The 22,127-nt window shown below is 60.5% G+C and overlaps 1 protein-coding gene across 9 annotated transcripts; it reads left to right on the top strand.

The window, feature by feature from the left end:
• The first annotated feature begins 1,405 nt into the window (after positions 1-1,405).
• Positions 1,406-20,976, top strand: NDRG4 (NDRG family member 4). 9 transcript variants are annotated; one of them, XM_037408833.1, is made up of 17 exons: positions 1,406-1,557; positions 5,269-5,441; positions 6,047-6,091; positions 12,249-12,354; positions 13,542-13,662; positions 13,935-13,997; positions 14,192-14,252; positions 14,557-14,643; positions 14,741-14,797; positions 15,169-15,272; positions 15,779-15,835; positions 15,932-15,983; positions 16,700-16,747; positions 16,989-17,024; positions 17,220-17,271; positions 17,921-17,959; positions 18,609-20,976. In XM_037408833.1, exons 1-17 carry the CDS (start codon positions 1,521-1,523, stop codon positions 18,761-18,763), a joined length of 1,293 nt encoding a protein of 430 aa, XP_037264730.1. In that variant the 5' UTR covers positions 1,406-1,520; the 3' UTR covers positions 18,764-20,976. The 9 variants fall into 9 exon arrangements, with proteins under 9 accessions (XP_037264730.1, XP_037264732.1, XP_037264733.1 ...); XM_037408842.1 differs by having other exon boundaries at positions 1,508-1,557; positions 5,350-5,441; XM_037408841.1 differs by lacking the exon at positions 1,406-1,557 and adding an exon at positions 1,591-1,721 and having other exon boundaries at positions 5,350-5,441.
• Positions 20,977-22,127: the final 1,151 nt, after the last annotated feature.

Genomic DNA, 22,127 nt, shown 5'->3' with positions numbered 1-22,127 from the left:
GCACTCTATTGTTGCAATGGTGATAGGAGAAATTTTACTTGGACTCTCCTGGCAGAAATGCCCAGCAGGCAAGAGGAGCAAGTGATAACTTGGACAACAAATTAGACTACAGCCCTGCTCCTGGGGAGCAGGCTGAGTCCCTGAAGGGGAGGCTGGGTTCAATGGGGAGCCAAGCCCACGGAAGGGAGGTGATGGGATCCTCAGCAGTTTCCCCATGGAGGTGTCTTAGAAAGGGCCGGTTTTGAATGGCATGTCCGGTGCAGTTGTCTCAGGCAGCTTGGGAGTAGAGGCTGTTCCATCCCTGACTATGGAAAAAAATGAATTACAGCAATACCAAAGAAGTACAGAGGAAGGAACAAGCAGCGGGATGGGCAGCCCTTGCTCTAGGGGCAGGCTGAACACTCTGTCCTTGCTGGACCAGCTGTCCCAATTGAGGACACTGCCTTGCTTCACACCATGCCACCTTGGGAGTCCCTGGCTCCCTTAGAAACCTGGGCACCATTACAGGGATGGTGGGCAAACCTCCGCAGACTGGCTGCCCTGCAGATCTGGTGGCCCCCGGCAGTGCAGGATCACAGCCATGGCAGAGGGAGGCACCACCAGCATCCACGCCATGTGCAGAAGATGAGGGTCCTGCATCTTCCCCACTGTGGGACTGGCCCCCTCCAACCACCCCCACCCCCATGGCAGTGTTCACAGTCCCTGGTGTTGCCTGACCCAAACAGCCACCCCACAACCTCCTGTTCTACCCCAAACAGCCACCACCATACACCCCCAGCATCAATATGTGGGGTGTCACCACCACTCCAGCCGTGGCTCCTGGTGAATCCCAGCTCCACTCCTGGGTGATCCTTCAGACACCGTGGCTAACACCATCCTCACGCTCTGGCATTCCCAGACCGTTACGGCCCTGCTGTGGGACCCTCATTGCACAGGTCCCCCTTATCCTGGGAACCTTGGCCATGACCATCCTATGCTCAGGGGAACCTGCACCTTCTCCAGAGGACCCCCAGGTCCCTTGTCATCCTTATTCTTGTTCCTGGATACGCCCAGGCCCTTTGGCCCTCATGGCCCCACTCCCTGGGACTCCCTAGACCCCTTGGCCACGGTGGCTCTGCTCCAGGTATCCCTGTAGCACAGGTCCCCTCTTGTCCCAGGACCCTCCCTGGGCACTTGGATCATCAGCATCCTCTGCTCCCGGGGACCCCCCAGGCCCTTTGGGCCCCATAGCTGGGGCTCCCCAAGGCTCCTACTGTCCCCTGCTCCCGGGAACCCCGACCACAGGGGCCCCCTCCGGCGCCCACCATCGCCCCTCGGTCCCGGACCCGTCCCCACCCCGCCGGCCCCGGCGAGGGGAGGAACCGGCCCGGCGGGGGCCGTGCCCAGCCTCGCCCCTGCGCCGCCCTGCGCGCCTCGCACCGGCACCGGCTCCGGCTGCGCCCGCTCCCCGCGCCGGGGCCCGCCGCCCCGCCCGCCTCCCCGGCCCGCCCGCCGGTGGCGCCGGCACCCGCCGGCCCGGCATGAAGGTGCTGCGGCACAAGATCGAGCTGCTGACAGGTACGGCCGGCGGCGCTGCCCCCCCCGGCGCGCTGGGGCCGGGTGGTCGAGGCTGGGAGGAGCCGGGCGCTGGCGTGCTGGGGTCGGGGGGGGCCCTGCGGCTCCCCTGGGAGATGGGGCTGCCGCCCCCCCCCGCCGCCCGCCGCCTGCCTCTTCTCCCCCAGGTACGGGCTGCTGGGGCGAGCGATGTTTTTGGGGTGCGGGAGCTGTCAGGGCTGCGCCGGGGAAAGCCCAGCTTGGGGGTGCTGGGGGTGCTGAGCCGGCAGCCCCCCGGCGCGGGGGTCCGTGGGCGGAGGGTGCCTGTGGGACTGCTGGAGCATCCCTGCGGCACCGGCTCCTCTGCCAGCTTCCCCCGGGAGCCCCCCCCGCTGCCCGAGTGCCCCGCTGATGGCGCTGGGGAGGAGGCTGCTCCTGCGAGACGGCCGGCGCCCCCGCAGAGCTCCCCCCTGCCCCCGCCGCCCGCCGGCCTGGGGGGCTCAGCTCCCGCACGGGTGGCACCGGATCCCCCCGCCTGGTGGCTTTGGTGCTGTGGCCGGCCCGCTGCTGTGCTACCCGGGGGCACCACACCGTCAGGCTAGCTGGTGGGGGCTGCTGGGGCGCGGACCCCTGCCCCGCCATGGGGGCTGAGCGAGCTGTGGGTATTTGTCCTGCAGTGGCAGAGTGGGAGATGCCTCAGGCTTTGTCACACTGGGGTTTTACCTCCAGCCCTTCACAGCTCCTCAATAGCCTTGCTCGGGGGCGGGGGGGGGGGGCGATGCTGTGGGAACACTCTGTCTCAGACTGGGCTGCAGGTTCCCTTTCTCCCTCTCTTCGCCTCACTGGGAATCATCTTGGCTTCGCTGCCCGGCAGGGGCCAGCCCTTCCTCCCCTGGGTTTGCCTCCCGGTCTGTCACACGCTGCTCAGTCAGCCTGGAGAATCCCTGCCGACATCCCGTGGGTGCCACATCTGCGCCAGGGCAGGACGCGGGTGGTCGGTGGGGATATTCCCGTGAGGCTGGTGCATCAGCTGAGGGACCCCTGCCTTCTGACCAGACACGCTGCCTGGTGTTAAACCCTTTCCACAGCCTCGTCACAATGATGATGATGATAACAACAACAACAACAAAAATAATAATAGTGTATTTTCTTGCCATGAGCTGGTTCTCCTCCAGTAAGCCAACACTGGGCTGCAGATCCCTGGGGAAGGTAAGCTAACATGGCTGTTTCTGTCCCCGTCCATGTACGCAGTGCCAGGGCCCTGGCAGCACAGATCACCAGTCCCAAACAGAGCAGTAATGTCATGCAGGGTTTGGGACTGATTTGGGACTAGGGAGGAGGCACGTCCCAGCTGTGCCCAGGAAACGGTGGCACTGCACCGGGAAGGCAGAGTGGGAGTGGAGCTGGGTGCTGTTGGGGAGCATTGGGGCGAGCTGGAGGGAAGAGGGCTTGTTGCTAGCCGCATTGCCCCGCTGTGCAATAGGAGCCAAGTTGTTTTGGCGAGGGGAGCTGGAGCCGTGACTTTCTCACCAGCACTCCATAGTGACGGTGGCCCAGTGGGCTGGGTGACGCTGCCCACAGCCTGACTGCTGCGTAGCAGGGATGAGGTTACCTGTGGGGTGGCGTAGGGAGCAGAGCACCCACGGGAAGCTGGCAGCATGGTTGTGATCCTGGTCGCCAGGTGCTGCACCCACAGGACTCCCCGATGAACTGACTGACCCTTCTCTGTTCCTGTGCTCAGCACTGCTTTAGGTGATTGTCCATCCCATGCTGAGGATGCTGGTTGGTGCAGGGCTCTGCCACATCCCTTGTGAGCCAGCTTTCCCCACCTCCACACAAGCAAGGTCATGAGGGCCTTTCTTCATTGCTCGGCCACCCTCCCTTCCGTATTAGCTGGAGGCTTTAATTAATAAAGGCATTCACCATATGCTAAATGCTGTTCCGAGCCACTCTGGGACTGTGGCCACACAGTGGGTTGGCACAGCCAGCGAGGGACGCTCCGGCTCTCTTCCAGACCCAGCTACCGGTGAGGCTGATTTTCCTCCCATTTTTTAATTCTGGGATTGTATTCCAGGGAATCGCGGGTTTGCTCGGTCGGTGGCTCTGCAGGCTGCAGCGTCTTGGCTGTGCTGGTGGGCTGCAGGCAAGGGCCGTCCCCTTGCGCAAAGCTATTTCCCCAGTAGCAGCCCAGCCTGGAGCAACTTGTCCCAGATGCGTGCCTCTCCATAGGGCTGTCAGCACCTCTCCCTGCCGGGGTTTTGCATGGCCCCCAGCCTGGTGGGACCCTCTGTGCAGGTGGACGCCCCCAGAGCTGGGCACCCTGGGACTCCCGGGAGGCTTCACGGTGGTGTTTCTCCATCCAAACAGTTGTTTCTCTGTCCAAACGGTTCTGTCTTGTTGAACGGCTCCCAAGGAGCAAAGCAAAGTGCGATGTCTGCATGAAGCAGCCAGGTGGCACAGCTTGCTTGGATTTTGAATGGAAAACCGGTCGGATGAACAAAATCCAGCTTTGGAGGGGAGTTTATGAGTAGCTCCCATATTCCTGTGGCCTTGGAATGCTTGTGTCATTCCTTGGGCTTTCCAACATTGCCAGCCTGGGCTGACCCAGGTTTCAAGGTGGACAAAGCACGGAGCAGGCTTGGCCAGGCTGTGGATGGAGCAGGGTCCGTGTTTGCTGCAGTGCTAGCACGGCCTCATACCATCCTTGGTATCTCTGTGAGATTGCAGAGCATGGGTAGCCAGTGGAGAGGGTGTGGGACTGGTGCTGGCCCATTTGGAGCAGCAACAACTTGTCCAAAAGCTTGGCCTTGGGAAAGGGGTTGAAACAGAGGCTGCAAAGGCAAATGCCTGAGGTCCAGATCCTGCCTGAGTGCAGATAAGGCCCTTGCACTGGGACTTGCCAGTTACACACACCTCATCTATGCAGAGCGGAGCCTGGATTGTCCCCTGTGTCCCCCATGTCCTGTTACCTTTTGTGTGCAGCCAGCTGCTGTGGGCACAAGCATCCCCTTGCTCCCCTCTGCTTTCAAAGCTGGGCTTATACCTGGGGGTGTTTCTGGAGATGCCGGTGTTGTGGGGGGTACAAATTCCTTGGTCAGGAGCATCCAGTCACACGTCTGCTGAGTGGTGGCTCCATGTCTGTCCCTGCAAGCCCTGGGGTTGAGCTGCTGGCTGGCCAGCACCCGCTTCACAGGCAAGGAGAAGAGTTTGGGAGTAAAGGCTTCACATTTGCTTTTCTCCCATCATTGCAATACCAACTTCAGGCTGCCTCTGTGCTGCCCAGCTGCTCGGAGCATCTCTGCCTCCCAGCACAGCTCAGAAACATCACTCCTCATTCTGGCTGCACAGGGAGATCTCCCTCAGTCCCACCCATGTCTGGCTGCAGCCTAAAACCAGCCCAAACATTGGATTTTCTCTCTCCAACCGATGCTGGAAGTTGGGGTGGGAATTGGAATATTCTTGCCCTTAATTGAGCCCTTACAGAGGTGGCCAGCACAGACAGACCAGGATGGTCTCCCAGTTTGCCTAAGACCATGGAGACAGGTCTGTCCTTAACTGGGAGAACTGGACCCTGGTGGGAGCTGCGACCTGAGTTCCTCTAGGCACTGCCTGCTCCGTGCCTACTTCCAGCTGTCAGTGGAGGGGCTCGCTGTGGCCCCCGGATGAGCCAAAGCACCATGTCCCCACGGTAGATGGGTGGAGTAAAGCTGATTTGGGTCCCATCCCCATGGGCAGGGAGACCTGGGAGGCTCCCAGGGGCTGGGGCGGAGGAGACCGAGGCAGGACCTTCCCTGACATCTCCCTTGCCCTGGGCAGGGCTGCTGCTGCAGGAGATGACCATGGCAGGGCTGCACGAGCTGCGCTTCACTGAAGAGAAGCCGCTGCTACGGGGCCAGGATGCTGAGCTGGTGAGTCTGGTGACTGCACTGGCTCTGGCTTCTGCACATGGGGTGCCAGGACGTGGGTCCCTAAGTGGGAGCTTGTGGGTATGCGTGCGTGCTGGTATGGGGTACGTGTGTGTGCACGTGTGTGTTGCTCTTTGGTGCAGGTGTGTGTTCAGACACATGCTGGTATTGGGTGCATGTGTGCGCCCAGGCATGCTGGTATTCAGTGCATGTGGGTGTACAGACGTGCTGGTATTGGGTGCGTGTGTGTGCACATGTGGTGGTCAGTGTGTGCGCGTGCACATGTGTGCTGGTATCAGTGCACACGCGTGGGTGAGTGCAGGTTTGGTGTGATGATGGATGCGTATGAAGATGTTGTGCATACATGCTAATACGCACTTGTGTGCGTGCACATGTGCAGGCAGGGCATGCACGTGTGTGAAGAAATTGTAGATGTGCACGTATGTGTGCACACGTGTGGGCATCATGTCCCCCTGCAGCCAGCGCTGCTCCAGGGAGTGGGTCTTATGGTGTCAGGGGGCTTTGTGTGTTGGGTGGGAGAAGGGTGCCATGGCAGTGAGGTGTGTCAGAGGGACATCTCTGTCCCTAACGGCTCCTTCTCTCCCCAGGAGAACTCGGATGTCTTCCTCTCCGCTGTGGACATGGACTGGAAGGTATGACCAGCCATGGGGAGTGCCCCCACCCCCGGGTCCCATGTGGGACAGCAGCCTGCGGTGCGGGGGGGAGCTGGGGGGATGCTGCCAGGCATGCTCTGTGCTGGCACTTGGATGTGGCTGGCAGGCACTTGGTGACAGGCTGGGGACAAAAAAGTCTTTTTTTGAAGGCCGTTTCTTCTCAGGAGGGCTGAGCTGCTTTTCCAGCCCCTCTACCATTGCCATGGCAATGGTTTCCTGGGCGATTCCAGCTCCCTGCTTACAGTAAGGATGTTTGAAAGCCTCTTTCTGTTTTGGAGAGCTGGGGCGTTGCTCCCTGTACCACCCACCTCTCTCGGAGACCAGGGTCCCTCTGCTGCCCTGGCTGGCACCCGCCTGCCTTGTACCTCCATTTCGCCTCTAGCTCGCGCCTGGCTCCTGTGTTGGCATTCATCGCTCTCCCCCCTTTGCACAAGCTTGTCCCACACCAGGCTGCCCCTGCAGAGACCAGGCTGCTGGTAGATTGGGAGGGAGGGTAGTGAGGCTGCCAGACCACAGCTTGCTGCCTTTTCCAAAGCATCCCCCCTCCCAGGGGACACCGGTGACCAATTCCAGGTTGTATGTCGCCACTTTGCCAGTGGCTGGGACCACCAGGAGCATGGACTCAGGTGGTGCTGGATGAGCCCCCCAGGTCCAGCTCTGAAACAGCAGCACCTGCAAGGATAAAATAATTCTGGATTTCATTCATCCTGGGAGAGGGGCAGGGGAGTGCAAGTCCCCATTTTGGCAGACCCGAAGTGGTGCCCAGGCTTTGGGGGCTGCCCTGCTTGGTCTCCATCTCCTGCAGGTGGGAGGGTGCAGCTGGGTGGGGAGCAAAGACTTCTGTCATGATGCTGGGTGGTGGCTGCTTCGATTCACAGAGTAGATTTCTGGTGGCCCTCTTGGAGGCCACAAAATCATTCAAAAATTGCAGTGATGGAAAATAAATGCCACCTTTCCCAGCATCTCCAAAGCTGGTGGGATGCTGGGGCTGGGAGCAGTAGGTTGTGCAGGTCTGGGCTACTCCTTGCTGTGCTTGCTCTGGGTCCCTGTTGACCACTAGAAGGAAAACCAAACCTCCTGATGTCACCGAAGTGAGGGCAAGGAGGGGGAGGGGGAGGGAGGCAGCAGTGCTGGGCTGCCCAGAGCTCCTGGTAGTGCCATGGGCACCAGTATGGTTCTCACTCAGCTGTGCCTGGGCAGGGCTTGGTTGGCATGCAGGGGATGTTAATAGATGCAATGGATGTTAAAGGATGTTAAAGAGCAATGACTCTCCAGGGGCAATCTTTGTATGCCAGTATTTTAGGGGTTGGCCCAAGGTGACACCAAACTGTGTCCCCAGCGGTGCCCAGGTGGAGTGGGCCACGGTGATGTGCCTGCATGCCCTCGGTACCCAAAGAAAATGAGCCTGGCAAGGATCAAGGTGGTTTTGGCAAGCCAGCCAGACCTCGTGTCCTCTTGGCTCCCCTGCAGGAGCCTCAGGGTGGGGATGGGATGAGCTTCCCAGGCTGTGCTGGGGCAACAGCCTCCTTTCCCGCACCCTGGCACTTTGCAGGTTGGCTCTCTGCAAAGGCTGGGTGCTGCCTGCCCTTCTTTGGGGAGGTCTTACCCCATTTTTTAGTCTTTCCTCCTTATGGTAATTCAGTCCAGCCCCCAGCTTAACTCTTCACTGTCCCTCTGCTCCTCCCCGGAGCCAGTCGCTGCTCCTTTGCCAAGATGCTCTGGCCTGGCTGGGGCAGTGCCGAGGGAGCTGGGATCCCCCACTGCTGCCACCAGCCAAAGTAAGGCCCTGGGGCTGCTAGCTGAAGCCAAGGTCTTGGGGGGGCAGGTGCCTCTGCCCTGGGACCTGGGTGCCCTGGCCCTGCTGGAGGTCTGGGCCACCTGCCAGGCAGATGGGCTAGTAGGCAAGAGGGGAGATGGCAAGCAATGCCATTCAAGCGGAGTCAGCCTTGCTTAGCCCTCCCATCTCCCTGCAGACCTTCTGCACTCAAGCCTTGCTCCACCTGGGCCTTTCCACCCCTCTCCCACCTATTTTGCAACCTTCTGTCTTTTTTTGCCTGCTTATGCCCCTCTGTATCTCTTGCTTTTTCCCGAATGCTGTGGCCACTCGTGCTCTTTGGCTCCACAGCCAACAGGGCTGCAGAAAGCAAAACCAGCACCTGGGCCCATGAACAGCTTTGTACCTGTGCCAGGAGCCACCTGGGAGCTGGGCTTGGCCCTCACCTGCGGTCCTTCATTAGCAGAGATGCATCTCTCTGGGCTTGGGTCTGAGCTTCCTGTAGGACAAAGCAGTGCAGAGAAAAGCTTCTTTGGTGGAGGCAAGGTGGATGCCATTCCTCTGCCTGCCTGCCTGTCCTTATTCCCACATCCAGACCCCCTGGCTACCCAGCCCTGACTTATTTGCAGGACACTGCTTTCAGTGGCTCCCCACCAGTTCTGGGTGATCATTTTTCCAGGTCAGGCAAAGGGGGCTTTCCCCAGGGAAAAGTGGCTCGTCCCTGTCATTAAGCATCAGACTCCAGAGGAGCAAGCCTGCTGGGTGAGGCTGAGGACACGGGGCTTTGCCATGCAGGGAGGCCCCATGCATGTGTTGGTGATGGCAGCTGGACCCCCTCTCCCCACAGCTGTGGTGTGTGCCAGGGCATGGTGGAAGCGAGCCGTGCAAGCTGCCAGGGTGGGGATGATGCGGAGGTGATGGCAGGCTCCAGCTGACAGGGAGCATCCCTGTGGCAGGCAGGGAGGCTGGAGGGTCCCTGCTGGATGCTGCCCTGGTCTGGCATTGGCTTGTGGCTTTCCATCCTCTTTGAGCAGGCACTGGAGGGACTGCAGGACACTTTCTCCATCCGTGATTGCCCGTCTTCATGCTGGAGCAGCTGGGGTGCCAGCTGCGCTGAGCTGGGCAGTGGTGCTGGGCTGGGGAAGGGCAGGCAGGGTGCAGGGGCATGTCACCCAGAGCCTGCTGGGGGGTTTTGGGGCCACGGTGGCACAAGGCTGTCTGTGGGTGTGAGCTGCAGGCAGATGGACTCACCCTCTTGTGAAGCCTCATTGGACTTAGGGCAGAAACTACCTGCCTGCGCACATGGGAATACACACACGTGTGCATGCACACACAGCACATGCCAGCCCAGGGACAGGATGTGACCCCTTGGCACTGCTGGGTTGTCATTCCTCCCGCTTTATTTACCTGCCACCGGCAATGTCCAAGTTGGGGCTAAATCCTGCGCACCGGGACCAGCCCTGTGGGGGTACGCACAAGCGTTTTGTGGGTGCATGTGCTTCAGCATGGATCATTGTATTCATTTTTCCAAAGTTGGCATGGACAGACACGTGTGGGGACACAGTTTTGCCTGTCCCCTGTGGGTCTGTTGGTATGTGTTCCCGTGCACGTATGTGCATGGTCACGTGCATGTGAGGAGCACCCCTGCTGCGTCCTTCTCCTGTGTGTTTAACATGTACCCGTGTTTGGGGGGGTGTGCACGCTTCCTGGTACATATGCATTGCTGCAGGGCCTTGGTCTGGGTGGCTGCAGGCTCGAGCATGATTCTGTGTGTCTGCACGGGGCTGGAGCTGCACGTGTGTGATGGGGGCAGGTGAGCATTGCTGGGCTCCGCTGTGATGCTGCTGTGTGTGTTGCAAGGGGTGCGAGTGCAACTCTGTGCAGGCAGCTCTGCCTGTCTTGGTCTGCCGAAGGAGGGAAGATGGAGCAGGTACTGCGCAGTGCCAGGCGTTTTTTCCTTCATAAACAAGGGTATTTGGGGCCAATTGGAGCATGAATAATTCCCACGGCAGCCAATGGCTGAGTGCTCACTCCATCGCAGCACTTGCCTGCAATGGAAGCCAAACCTGCTGGGGCTGCGCGTCGCATGGAGGGGGAAGGGAGAGGGAGGGCTTAGCGCAGGGCTGGGGCTCCGCTATAAATTGAGGCGAGGGGCTGAGCCAGTGCAGAGCTCTGCTTCACCCCAGCCCACAACACCGCTGTGCCCCGCGCTGGGACCCCGTGCTCGGCACACCCTGCCCGTGCATCCTCGTTCGCCCGCTTCCTCACCATGCCCGAGTGCTGGGATGGGGTAGGTACCGTCGTTCCCGTGCTCGCTGCCCTCCTTCCCCAGACAATTTTGCTCCAGTACCTCCCCTGCTCGTCCGGGCTGGACCTTTGCACCCAGCGGGGCTTGGCGTGGGCCAGATAGGTTGGTGCAGGGGGGACCTGCTGCTGGGGAGCCTTTCCTTCCCCCAGCCCCGCTGCCGCATCCCCGACATGTCACAGGTTTTGGGGACGCATTGTCCTTGAGCGTGTCCTCCCCCAGCCCAGCAGAGATGCTGCGCTGAGGCCGAGGGTGAGTGAGCGCAGCTGCAGTGGCTGCAGGCTGTGCTGGCACAGACTGCTGATGGGGGGGGGGGGGGGGGGGGGGGGGAACGTGCTGCCTCTTCCCCACCCCCAGGGCTGCAGAGGGAGAGGGTTTATTGCTGTTTTGACACGATTCCTCGGATGTTCTCTGGCCTCTAGGGTGATAGCAACAGGCCGGTGTGGAGGGGGACAAGTGAGGTGGGAGTGCCGCAGCGGTGAGCAGATAACTTGGACAGGGCTGGGCTCTCTCAGGCACCCATGGGTGTTGTGACCCCCACACCCATCCCCGCAGGGGCCACGGGTTGCCGGTGCCCACCCCTCCCACTACCTGCATCCCCTGTGTCCCTAGCCTCTCCCCTGCCACAAGCATCCCTGCGGCAAAGGGCAGGGCTGCGGTACCCAGTGATGCTGCAGAGGCTGCAACCTGGGCATGGATCTGCCTGGCTTGGCGCGGAGAGTGGGGGGTGGCAGTGCTGGGAAAGGAGCCTCCAACTTGGGCATGTGATTTTGGGGTGGGATTGCAGGCTGAGCTGGTGATGACAAGCAGGCAGCCCTGTGTGCCGGAACAGATCACATGGATGCCTCTTGCTCTGTGACCTTGGGCCAGGCCCTTCCTCTGCCTCGGTTTCCCCATCCGTTGTTGTGGAGGGATGTTCCCACTCATCATCTGCTGCCTGATACAGCCCCAGGAAGTGGAGGGACAGCTGTGGATGAGGGCTGAGGTCAGGATGTCCTTGGGGAGCCGAGTGTTATCTCCACAGAGCCCTTGAGCTACCCTCAGGTGCTGTGTTCCCCCAGGGACAGTGGATCTTGGTGAGGGGAGGCACTGGGGTAAGGAGACCCCTGTCCTTAGGTGGTTCCTCCCATCTGAGGCCCATGTCCTTCAGAGTCCTTGTTGGCACGTAACCCATGGGAGTGTCCACAAACCTGCTGTGCTTCCCTCCCACCAGCCCATCCATGGGGCTGCCAGTACCCACAGCGAGGACCGCTCTGGGTGGGTACCTGCCAGCATCCCCTGCCCAGCGCATGATGCTTCTGCACCTGCCAGATTCCAGCTTCGAGGTCACTGCCAGTGAGCTGGCTGGCTGGCGTGGGCCTCTGGAGGGGACCCCTGGTCCCTTGTCCCTGGGAAGCACCTGGGCTTGCAGCCTCAGTTTCTCGTGCTGGCTGGGGATGATGGCTGTGAAGGCAAGGCTGGAGCCCTCCCAGCCAGGGAAACTGAGGCACAGGGCAGTCTTGGTCTCTGTTATGGGTGCGCAGCCATTTCAGACCAAGGGATTTTAAAGTTACTTTAGCTGTCATTTTGGGATCAGGCTGCAGCATTTCCTGGGGTGGTGCCCAGGCTCTGATGTCTGCCTGTTTGTCCCAGGAACAGTGAATCTAGGCCCATTTGTGGTCTGTCCCATCCTGTGGTCTGCCTGTCCTGTCCCACAATCCTCCTCTTCCAAGCCCTCTTGAATCATCTCATCCCAGACCTCTATCCCTTGATCCCATCCTGTGATTCCATCACATGATATACCTGTCCAATCCTAAATCCTATTATCCTATCCCAAATCCTCCCTTCCCTTCCCAAGTTGGTGGAGGCTGGGAGCATTTCTGTGTGATTTGTCCTACCTTCTGCCACCACAGGGATGCCCAAGAGCTGAGGGTTTTCCTGGGATGGCTGCACATCTTTCCCTTGTGCTCCCATGGGACCCAGCCACCTGGGGAAGCAGCAGTGAGGGGTGGGATGGCAGGGCAGAAGAGGATGTCTTGGGGCCGGCAGGCATCACCCCATCTCTCCTCTTCCCCCAGGAACATGACATTGAGACCCCCTATGGGCTGCTGCACGTGGTCATCCGGGGCTCACCCAAGGGGAATCGCCCGGCGATCATGACGTACCATGATGTGGGCCTCAACCGTGAGTGCTGGTCCCTGGGCCAAGGGGATCAGGGACAGGTGGGAGTGAGCCCAGGGCTGCACAGGGTGCCAGGACATCGGCCAAAGCCCCTGGCTCAGCTCCTTTGCCTCCTCCCGTGGAGGGTCTCCAGGTTGCATTGGGTCTCCCCAGGCATCTGAAAGCACCAGGAAGGTTTGGATGCTCAGCCGAACCCAAAGCCCAGGCCAGGCACAACCAGGAGCGCTTGGCTGCCCTGGTGCTGGCTGTCTGCCCACCCATGTCAGGCAGGGATGGAATGTGGGGGATGCTGGGTGGGTCCCCACCACCGCCAGCCCATCATTCAGAGCATGGACCAAGGAGCTGGTGGCCAGACATAGTGGGGGCTGAAGGAGATGGGGAACAGCAGGGAAGGAAGGACCTCGAGCTGGGGCTCTGGATGTGGGGATGCTGCACGCTCTGTTAGCCTGCAGCCTTGGACCTGCACCCCAGACCCCTGCCCCAGGCCGTGCCCCTTGGCTGAGCCGGGATGCCTGGTGCCTTGTGAGGCTGAGTCACCGGCAGCCTGAGCGAGCTGCCTCACCGTCACGGCAGTACTCTCGTGTCCGGGGACGTATAGTGTTGGTTGCAATGGACCTTACGACCTGCCTTGCCCTGAGTTTTGCAAGGGATGTCCTGTCACTGATGCCATGGGGCCTGCAGGACCTCTCCAAGCCTTGGCAATGACTGTATCCCACTGCAATGGTGGTGGCCTGTCCACAGCAGCACTGGGGCTGTTTCTTTGGCTGTTTCCAAGGAGGGAGATTTACAGCTTTCTCTCAAATCCCGTGTTTGCTTGAGCCCTTTCTGAGGAATTTGAATAGGGCTGATAACACCCTGGGCTGCTAATCCCACTGCCCACTGGGTGGTCCTGCAGCTCTGGGTTTTGCCTCCCCCAGTCCCACCTCTCCAAGCAGACGAAGCTCACCCCGAACTCATCTTCCTGGCTGTGTCCATCCAGCCCCATGCCTCCCAACACCGGTAGGGATGCAGCCCTTGCTAACAGTGGCTGTGATCTCTGCTGTGGAGACAAGAAGCCTGGACAGAAGGGGATGGGAGGGCTTTGATGGCGTGTCACCTCCCAGCTGAAGGGCAGCGGGAGGGCAGGCGACCTCTCTCCCAGGCCCCCATGCCAGGGTGTTTGGTCTCTAACCCCTGCCTGCCTTTGACAGACAAGCTTTGCTTCAACACCTTCTTCAACTTTGAGGACATGCAGGAGATCACAAAGCACTTTGTGGTGTGCCATGTGGATGCACCGGGCCAGCAGGCAGGAGCCTCGCAGTTCCCTCAGGGGTAGGTGCCAGCTTTGGGGGCTTGCTATGCCTGCCGGAATGTCACCTCCCTGCCCACTGGGTTGTTGCTTCCCGGGCAGTCACGCCCTACCTGTGGGTCTCTCCTAACCATGTCAAAGCCTGAGGCAGCCAACGGGCCCAGGGTGGGCAATGGGGTGGTTTGCAGGTGGGTGGCGTTTCCCTGCCCACTTTGGGCAGCCCAGCTGCCCTGTCCCAGCCTTCCCACTCTGCGTGGGTCCCTTAACTGCTGTCCTGTGCCTCTCCGTGCTGCAGGTACCAGTACCCATCCATGGACCAGCTGGCTGCCATGTTACCCAGCGTGGTGCAGCATTTCGGGTGAGTCGGCCTCTCTTCCACAGCTGCTGGCTGAGGGTGCTGGTCAGAAGACCGGAATCTGGGGCTGGGGGAGTTGTCCCTGTAAGCTGGCACCCTGCGTGTCTCCTTGTGCCCCATGCTGTGGGTGGAGGGTTGCCCCGGGGTCCCTGTGCTGGAGCCCACTGTCCCCCCATATGCACCTCTCCACTTTCCAGGTTCAAGTATGTGATCGGGATCGGTGTCGGGGCAGGAGCCTACGTGCTGGCCAAGTTTGCGGTGAGCCTGGGGCTGGGCTGGGCTGACCCTGAGTTGCCCGTACCTGCTCTCAGCACAGGGCATGGGAAAAAGCAGGAGCTGACACTCCTGGGTGGGCTGTGCCACCCTGAAGGCTCCTGGAGGGATGGAGGGCCAGGACAGCAGTGCCATGGCCATGGTGGCCGGGCAGTCTTGCCGTAGGTCTCAGGACAGGGCCACATCAGCTCTGTGCGATGCCTGTGCAGTGGGCAGTGGTGCTGGTGGAGGCCTGCCCTGGGCGCATCTCCCCTCCCTGCTGAGCACCCACCCCTCTTGCTCACTGCAGCTTATCTTCCCTGACCTGGTTGAAGGGCTGGTCCTCATGAACATCGATCCCAATGGCAAAGGCTGGATTGACTGGGCAGCTTCCAAGGTGGGCAGGGCCCTGTCCCCCCTCTCCCAGCCCTGGTGGCTCCCCGGGGCAGGAGCCAGCCATGGCAGTGCCGTAACCCTTTGTGCTCCCTCCACAGATCTCTGGCCTCACTAGCACACTGCCGGACAATGTTCTGTCCCACCTGTTCAGCCAGGTAAGAGCTGTGCGTCCTGATGGCCCCCTGCCACAGCCCCCTACCCAGCATCCCAGCTGGGTCACCGGGGCTGTGCTCTGCCCTGGCTGCCAGGTGCTGCTGGACCTGCCCCGTGCCCAGGGATGGCATTAGTTAAGCCCTGCCTGTATCCCTCCTGCCTGATCCTGGGCTTAGCCTCGACCAATGTGCAGCTCATGCCCATGTCCAGCCTGAGCGTGCTGCCTGCAGCACTGCTGTGCCCAGCTGCATTGCCCAGCATCTTCCCACTTTGCCCTGCTGGCCGGCGCAGCATGGGCCAGCCTGGTGGAGGGTTGGGCATTTCAGTGGCACCTGGCAGCACCTGCCCTGATCTCCATCCCCTGCCGGCACAGGAAGAGCTGGTGAACAACACGGAGCTGGTGCAGAGTTACCGGCAGCAGATCGGCAGCGTGGTGAACCAGTTCAACCTCCAGCTCTTCCTCAACATGTACAACAGGTGGGTACCCTGGGCAGTCCTGCTAGTGGGCTGCCCCCCTGTCTGCGCCAGGGTGAGGGGCTGCAGCACTGGTGGGTGGCCCCAAGGGCGCCAGAGGAACCCTGATCCATTGGGTGCTGCCATCACCCTCTGGCACAGGCAGGTAGGTGGTGGTGCAAATCGAGATGCTGGTGCTGGCTGGGGATGCAGGAGTGGTGGTACCTGTGACAGAGCCTTGCCATATCCCACAGCCCGTGGCCACGGGTGCAGGTCCCCTAGTCGCCTCCTGTACTGGGTGCTGGCACAGGCCTGGGGAAGAGGGCCGAGGTGCTGTCCCGTGCGTGCCAGGGGTTGGGAGCATCCCGCTTTGTGGGCTCTGCTCAGGTCATGGCAGTGATGGCCATGGCATCCTCCATGCACCATGTACCGGGACAGCAGGGCTGCATGCTGCTTCCTGGAGCTGGCGGTGCCCCAGCTCCTGCAATATAGCATTGGTGGCAGCAATGGCCCTCTTTCTTCTCCATCAGCCGCAGGGACCTGGACATCAACCGGCCTGGGACTGTGCCTAATGCCAAGACACTGAGGTAAGAGTCGCACCAGCATGGCGTGGGGAGGTCTCGGGGCAGTGGAGTCCACCCAAGCCAAGCCCTGACTGTGCCCCTTCCTCCTCTCACGTCCAGCTGCCCCGTGATGCTAGTGGTTGGAGACAACGCACCTGCTGAGGAGGGGGTGGTGAGTGATGTGACGGGGTAGTGCCTGCAGGCTGGCATGCAGGTGGTGCCAACCTGAGGGCATGCACATATTCGCTGCCTGCTCAGCCACGTGTGCGCTTGTGTGCAAACCTACCTGCTCATGTGGGGCATGCGTGCATGTGCATCTGTGCATGGTTGCCACACCTGGGAAATCTACCCTTCCTCATACGCCAGACGTGCTCAGAACATGCATTCTCAGGTGTGTTGGCACATGGGCACACTCCTTGCTTGGCCACATGTGCCCAAAGAGCTGCTAGTACATGCATGTGCTTGCACACATCCGCATGGTTGTCCACACTTGCACACTCAGCCGCAGGCACTGTGCAGGTAGCCACATTTGTACCTACTGTGTAACTGTGTGCACGTGCTCCCCCTCCTCCATCACATGTACCTCTTTGCATGTGCACAGAAGCACACTTGTGTGCTTGTACACACGTGTGAGACACAGGATGCCTCACCAACCCCCCTCCCCTCCCTTTTGAGCCCCCGCCCTTGCCCAGACACTGCCTAGCAGGAGGAAGATCCTCTCTGTGCCATGGCAAGGGGTGGTGGTTCTGCAGACTCAGGGCTCACCTAGCACCCTGTCTCCACCTGGTTGGGGTGGGATGTGCCATGGGGCCAGTGACAGTACCTGTGGGCAACTTCTGCCAGGCTCAGGGCGCCCCAGCATGCTAATATCATTCCTCTCACCCTCAGGTGGAGTGTAACTCCAAGCTGGATCCTACCAACACCACCTTCCTGAAGGTAGGTGGGTGGCATGGGGCAGCTGGAAGGTCCCTGCTGCCCATGAAGTGCCCCATTACCCTCTGCCCCAGGGTTGCAGGGCATCCCCATCTGCCCATTCCAGGTCTGTCCCAGCCATGGAGCTGGGTGTATGTGGAGAGATCAGAGTGGCCCCAGCAGTGGCATCCCGCCAGGGGGTACTAGGGGACAGGGTGGGTAGCAAAAGCACCCTCCCAAACTAAACAGGACCTTCTCTCTGCAGATGGCTGACTCTGGTGGGCTGCCCCAGGTCACACAGGTGAGCCCCCCACAATTTCCGCAGTTAACTGGGTATGCTGGGCCCTGAGACATGCTCTGGTGCTGTCCCTGGCTCCCAGGGGATGGGCTGAGGTGGGCATAGGGGTTTTGGGCAGGGGCTGCCAGAGGCAGCTCAGGGTTGAGCAGGGATCTTGGTCTTGGTGCTGCCTCAACTCAGCTTGCTCTCTCCCCACAGCCCGGCAAGCTGACGGAAGCCTTCAAGTACTTCCTGCAAGGCATGGGCTACAGTGAGTGCCAGGGCTGGGGCGTGCCTGTGTGTGCACATGCGTGTGTGCCTGTGTGCGTGTGTGCTGACCCTGCCACAGAAGAGGAGCCTGGCACCCCTGCGTGCCCTTCGTGATGGAGAGCTGCACGTGCATCTGTGCCGTTGTATGTGCAGGTGTACAAGATATCTATCCATGCGCTCGTAGGGGTGCGGGGTGTACAAGCTCTGTGTGCACACAAACATGTGTACAAGGGCTCGGCGTGTACATAGGTGTGTGGACAGGGTCTCTGTACATGCATGTACACTTAGGTGTGTGTGGCCATGCACAAGCAGGGGCTGTGTGTGTGCATACAGATGTGCAGAGTCCAGGTGCACAGGTCTATGTGCATACGTGTGTGTATAGGTCCGTGAGCACGTGTGTGTGTGGGGGGTGTCTGTGTGCCTACCTGTGTGTGCACTTGTGTGAAAGTCCGTGTGTGTGTGTGTGTGTGCTTGCAGGTCCATTTGCACATGCACATGTGTCTCTGTGCGTGCAGGTCTGTGTACACACATGAAGGCCCATGTGCGTGCACACGTGGGGCTGGGCAGGGGCTCCTGGCCCCACAGAGCGGCCAGCAAGCTGACGCTCTCTCTCTGCCCTCCCTCCCCTTCTCCCGTTCCACCCCTGCCAGTTGCCCACCTGAAGGATCGGAGGCTGAGTGGAGGCACAGGTACCACTCACTGCTGCGCAGCCTGAGCCCGCTGCTGCATGGTGCCTGCCTGGCCTGTGCCCTCAAGCTGCCTGGGCACTTTTGGGAGCAGCCTGGGTGCAGGGCTGCCCCTTCCCAGCCAGCTGCCCTCTGCCTTGCTCCGCTTTGCCTGAGACGGCACCCCGAGCAAGGGCTGAAGGCTGAGAAATGGCATTTGGAGAAGTGTGTCCCGCCCTCCCCCCATGCAGGCACAGTCTCAGCAGTGTGCCCACTGTGCCCCCCTCCAGCTAGCCAGGAGCTGTACCTGCTGGGCATCCTGGCTGGAGGAGGGTGTCGCCTTCCCTGCACACCCTCGGGACCCAGGAGAGCTCCCGTCCCAGCTCATTCCTTCCCCGGAGCATGGTGGCCAGGGGTCCCCCCCGCCTCATGCCCAGTGGTCGCATGCCTGGGTGCGCAGGTGTGCCCAGTGTGTGGCCTGTCGCAGGGCACCCCATCCCTGCCCTGCTGTCCCTTGCCAGGCTGGAGCTGCTCATGTCACAGCACCGCATGCTGCAAGCTTGTGCCTGGGGTCATTCGCATCAGGGAGCGGGACTGGTGGCTTTGCTTGCGTGAGGCAGCGTTAGCATTTGGAGGGAGCTGAGCACCCGTCCATCTCTCTGTGCCCGTGCAGTGCCATCTGCCAGCATGACCCGCCTGGCACGCTCCCGCACGGCCTCCCTCACCAGCACCAGCTCAGTGGATGGCACCCGCCCACGTGCCTGCACCCACTCGGAGAGCACCGAGGCCATGGGGCAGATCAACCACACCATGGAGGTATCGTGCTGAAGTCCACACCCACCGCCAGCGTCGCCTCCAGAGCCATCTCTCATCCGTCAGCATCCCGCCAGCACCCACCCACCCACTCCGTGGACATCCTCCACCAGGGCCCTCGCTCCTTTGGGGTTGGTTTGTCTCTGCCACTGGCCTCATCCCCTTGTCTGGTACCGGAGGAGAGGGCCTTTGCTTCCCTGCCTCCCAGCTCCAGCTCCTGGCTTCCTCCAGCAGTCACACATGGTTCTGTATTGTTCCGCACCCTCCCTAGCATCGACTTGCCCCTGGCTCGGGAGGGTGGGCCAGGATGGGGAAATAGGGGCAGGGTGGCAAGATGGGGACAGGATGGTGGGATGAGGCAGGACAGCAGGACGTGAAGAGAACACAGGAGGTAGGTTGGTTCCCCCAAGGTCAACCGATAGCTGGCTAAGCCAGGCGAAAGACAGGGACAGGGAGCAGCACTCACTGGGAGGTCACTGGGCCCTTCCTGGGGATGCAGCTCCTGTTTCTCCCCACTGGCCCTCCCTGGGGAGAGCTAGTATGGGATCCTCCTGCATGCCCAGGACCTGCTGCCCTGGAGCTGGCTGACCATTGTGAGAAATCACAGCCCAAACCGTCCCCTTGCCCTGGTCCTGTACCCTGAGGGCTGCCCTGGGGCAGGTGGAGGGGGTTCAGCCCTGGTCCAGAAGCCCTCAGGGCAGGAGGGTGGCATGGGGGTTGTCCTGCTGCTGCCCCCACTCTCAGCCATGGTGGCACCTCCTTGTTCCCTTGTCGCAAGAAGTACAATCACCGCCTACCACCAAACACACACCGGCGGGGATAGGGGGCCGTGTGCCCTGGCTTGCTTGGTCCCTGCCACACCGGCAGCTCCAGCTCTTGGGCTGAGGCCACCAGGGCTCAGAAGCCACTGGGTTTGGGGATGTCACATGGCAAATCCTCCTTTCAGTTTTGCCACAGCCTGTGGGTGTCACCACAGCGCAGCCATTAGCAATAAGATGTGACACTCCCCCCCTGCAATGCTGGGGAGCCCTCAGCACCCTCTGCCCTGCAGGGTGCATCACTGCAAGGTGCTGGCAGTGTGGGGTGAGCCACCGGACATGGGGAGCACCCAAGAGTCTGGCTTTGTCCACAGGCTGGCTTTGCCCACAGAGCTGGCCAGACCCACCATGGCCACCCAAACCCACCCACACCCCCTCCAAGCCCAGCATCTTGCCTGCACATTGAGTGGGGTGTCTCTCAAGGGCTTGGGTGGGGGACAAATCCAGCCACCAGCTCCAGGTGGATCCAGCCGTATGCTCGACATGGAGAGCTGCGTCATCACATAACCCCACCATCGTCCACCCCGCCTCAGCTGCTGCCCCTGGTCCACCCCGCGGGCAGCAGAACCCAGCTAGCTCCTCCTGCACCTGGGGTAAGAGGGCCCTTTGTGCTGACGGGTGCTCAGGTCTTTGTGGGTGGTCCGGGGGGGACCCACCGGGTGCCACCGTCTGGGCAAGCAGAATCAGCCTGCTGGGAGCAGGTCCCACCCAGCCCTCCGAAAGCACTCGCTCTCCACTGACCCTGTCCCCACTCCCCAGTGAGGGCCACAGGGGTCCTGGGGCTCCCAGTGGGTATACGAGGGCTTTTGGCCTGAGACCCATGCCTTGCCCAGTCCCTCCCATATTGAAATGGCCACCCCAAAAACACCAGTGTCCCCATTTGTCCCCCACTTTGTCCTGCCATGTGCTTCCTTCTCAGTGTGACTCTGAAAGCTATGTAGCTCCTTTTTACTGTAGATACCGCTGCAATCTCTTGTTTTCTCAGTGTGTCTTTCCTAGATAATATATATATATAAATACCTATACCTAATATATATAAGGGTTTGTCCAGTCCCTGACCTTTTTGGGTTCATTCCCCTCATCCTCATCCACGCAGTGCCGTGTGGTTTCCCTGGAGGTAGTCTGGCTGTGCTCACCTTCAGTTCCTCAGCTTGGTTTTGTTGGTCAGTTTGGTTTTCCTTGGTGGTTTGTTCTTTTGATTTTTGTTGGTTTTCCTTTTTTTCCCAGTCACAGCAGAATTTAACGCATTTTCCTGTCTGAGTGCAACCTGGTTTTGTCACAGCGGCATCAAGGCCGCAGCACTCAAGAGATGGCAATATGTAAACTGGATTTAACTAACCTGTTGCTGTAGAGAGGATTTACTCTGTTGGAAAAAAAACAAACAAACTAATAAAGATGTTAAGAACCTGCTGTGCTCTTTTCAACGTGCTGCAGGGAAACAGATCTGAACCCATCCTGCACCTGCCTGCAGAGATCTGGCGGGCAGGGAGGACAACAGGGACACCTTGGCCACCAACCCCACGAGGGGCTGCACCGCTGGAAGAGGGGAACTAGGGTGCCCCTGAAGGAGAGCCCAGGACCCCAGAGGGCATATGGCGAGGATCCATGGGGTGCTTTGGCTTCGGGGAAGCCATAGGCAGAGTGGTCCATATGTTGGGAGTGGATGGAGACTGGAAAGCTGCCTGCTGTGGCCTGGCAAGGTTGGATCCAAGGGCTGCCCACTGGGGAAGGAAAGAGCCTTGGCTGCGCAGCTCCGGGGGTGAGATGGGTCCTCAGGAGATCCAGCCTCCCTGCCCTCTTCCAGGATTGCAGGCTCCCTGTTTGTCTTCCCATCAAGGTCTGAACATCCCAGGCCACAACCCTTTCCAAATGCATGAAGTCCTTGCTGAGGAGGATCCCCTCCCTGCATCCTAGCCCTCGTCCCTGCTCCAGTATGTCAGTGTCTGCCTTGTACTGGGGCACTCTGGAGTGGTCCCAGTCCATGAAGAGGGTCCCAGAGCCAGGGCATGGAGAGAGAGTGACTGTGTAGCTCACGCAGGGTTGCCTGAGGTGGGTGGAGAAGAGCCTGGACATGTGGGGAGGAGATGCAGGACTCCAGTTCTGAGCTGGGACGTGGGCAGGCAGCCCGGGGGCCTTTCCTCACTGGTGTGGCTGCAGGGGTCTGCTGGGCTCCCTGCTCCCAGCTCTTCCTCTGTCTTGCTCCAGCCTTGAGGCTTCTCTCCTGCTGGGCCTTCTCTCCTTCTGCTTTGATTCTGTGATTCTGGGGGCCTCCCTTCTGCCCCTTCTCTCTCTTTCCCTCTATTCAGCATCAGGCTCTCCCTCCTCTGGTCTCAGGATCTTCTCTGGCAAGGGTGTCTAATTGGGGCCCCCCTCCCTGCTGCCCCTGGCTTGGGTGAGCCTCATCTGGGTGGAGAGGGACTGGAATAGCACTGGTGGGGCTGCGATGGGCTGTCTCCTGCCTGGCTCTAGGACAGGAGACTGTTGTGGTGTCAGGAAAGCTGCAGCTGGGATAGCGGAGCTGCTGGGAGGGGAGCAGCCACCTGAGGACCCAAAGACCATAG

The sequence above is a fragment of the Falco rusticolus genome, chromosome 15, assembly GCF_015220075.1.
Source record: "Falco rusticolus isolate bFalRus1 chromosome 15, bFalRus1.pri, whole genome shotgun sequence".
Classification (NCBI taxonomy): Eukaryota; Metazoa; Chordata; class Aves; order Falconiformes; family Falconidae; genus Falco; species Falco rusticolus.
The sequence above is the reverse complement of the archived record's forward strand: the minus strand, read 5'-3'. Positions and strand labels throughout refer to the sequence as shown.

What these genes read in the sequence shown, in the direction of transcription:
- NDRG4 (XM_037408833.1), top strand. Translation starts at nt 1,521, where the DNA reads ATGAAGGTGCTGCGGCACAAGATCGAGCTGCTGACAG. An exon ending in GCCTCGCAGTTCCCTCAGGG is followed by an intron (nt 13,663 to 13,934) that starts GTAGGTGCCAGC and finishes TCCGTGCTGCAG; the next exon opens with GTACCAGTACCCATCCATGG. An exon ending in CCTAATGCCAAGACACTGAG is followed by an intron (nt 15,836 to 15,931) that starts GTAAGAGTCGCA and finishes TCTCACGTCCAG; the next exon opens with CTGCCCCGTGATGCTAGTGG.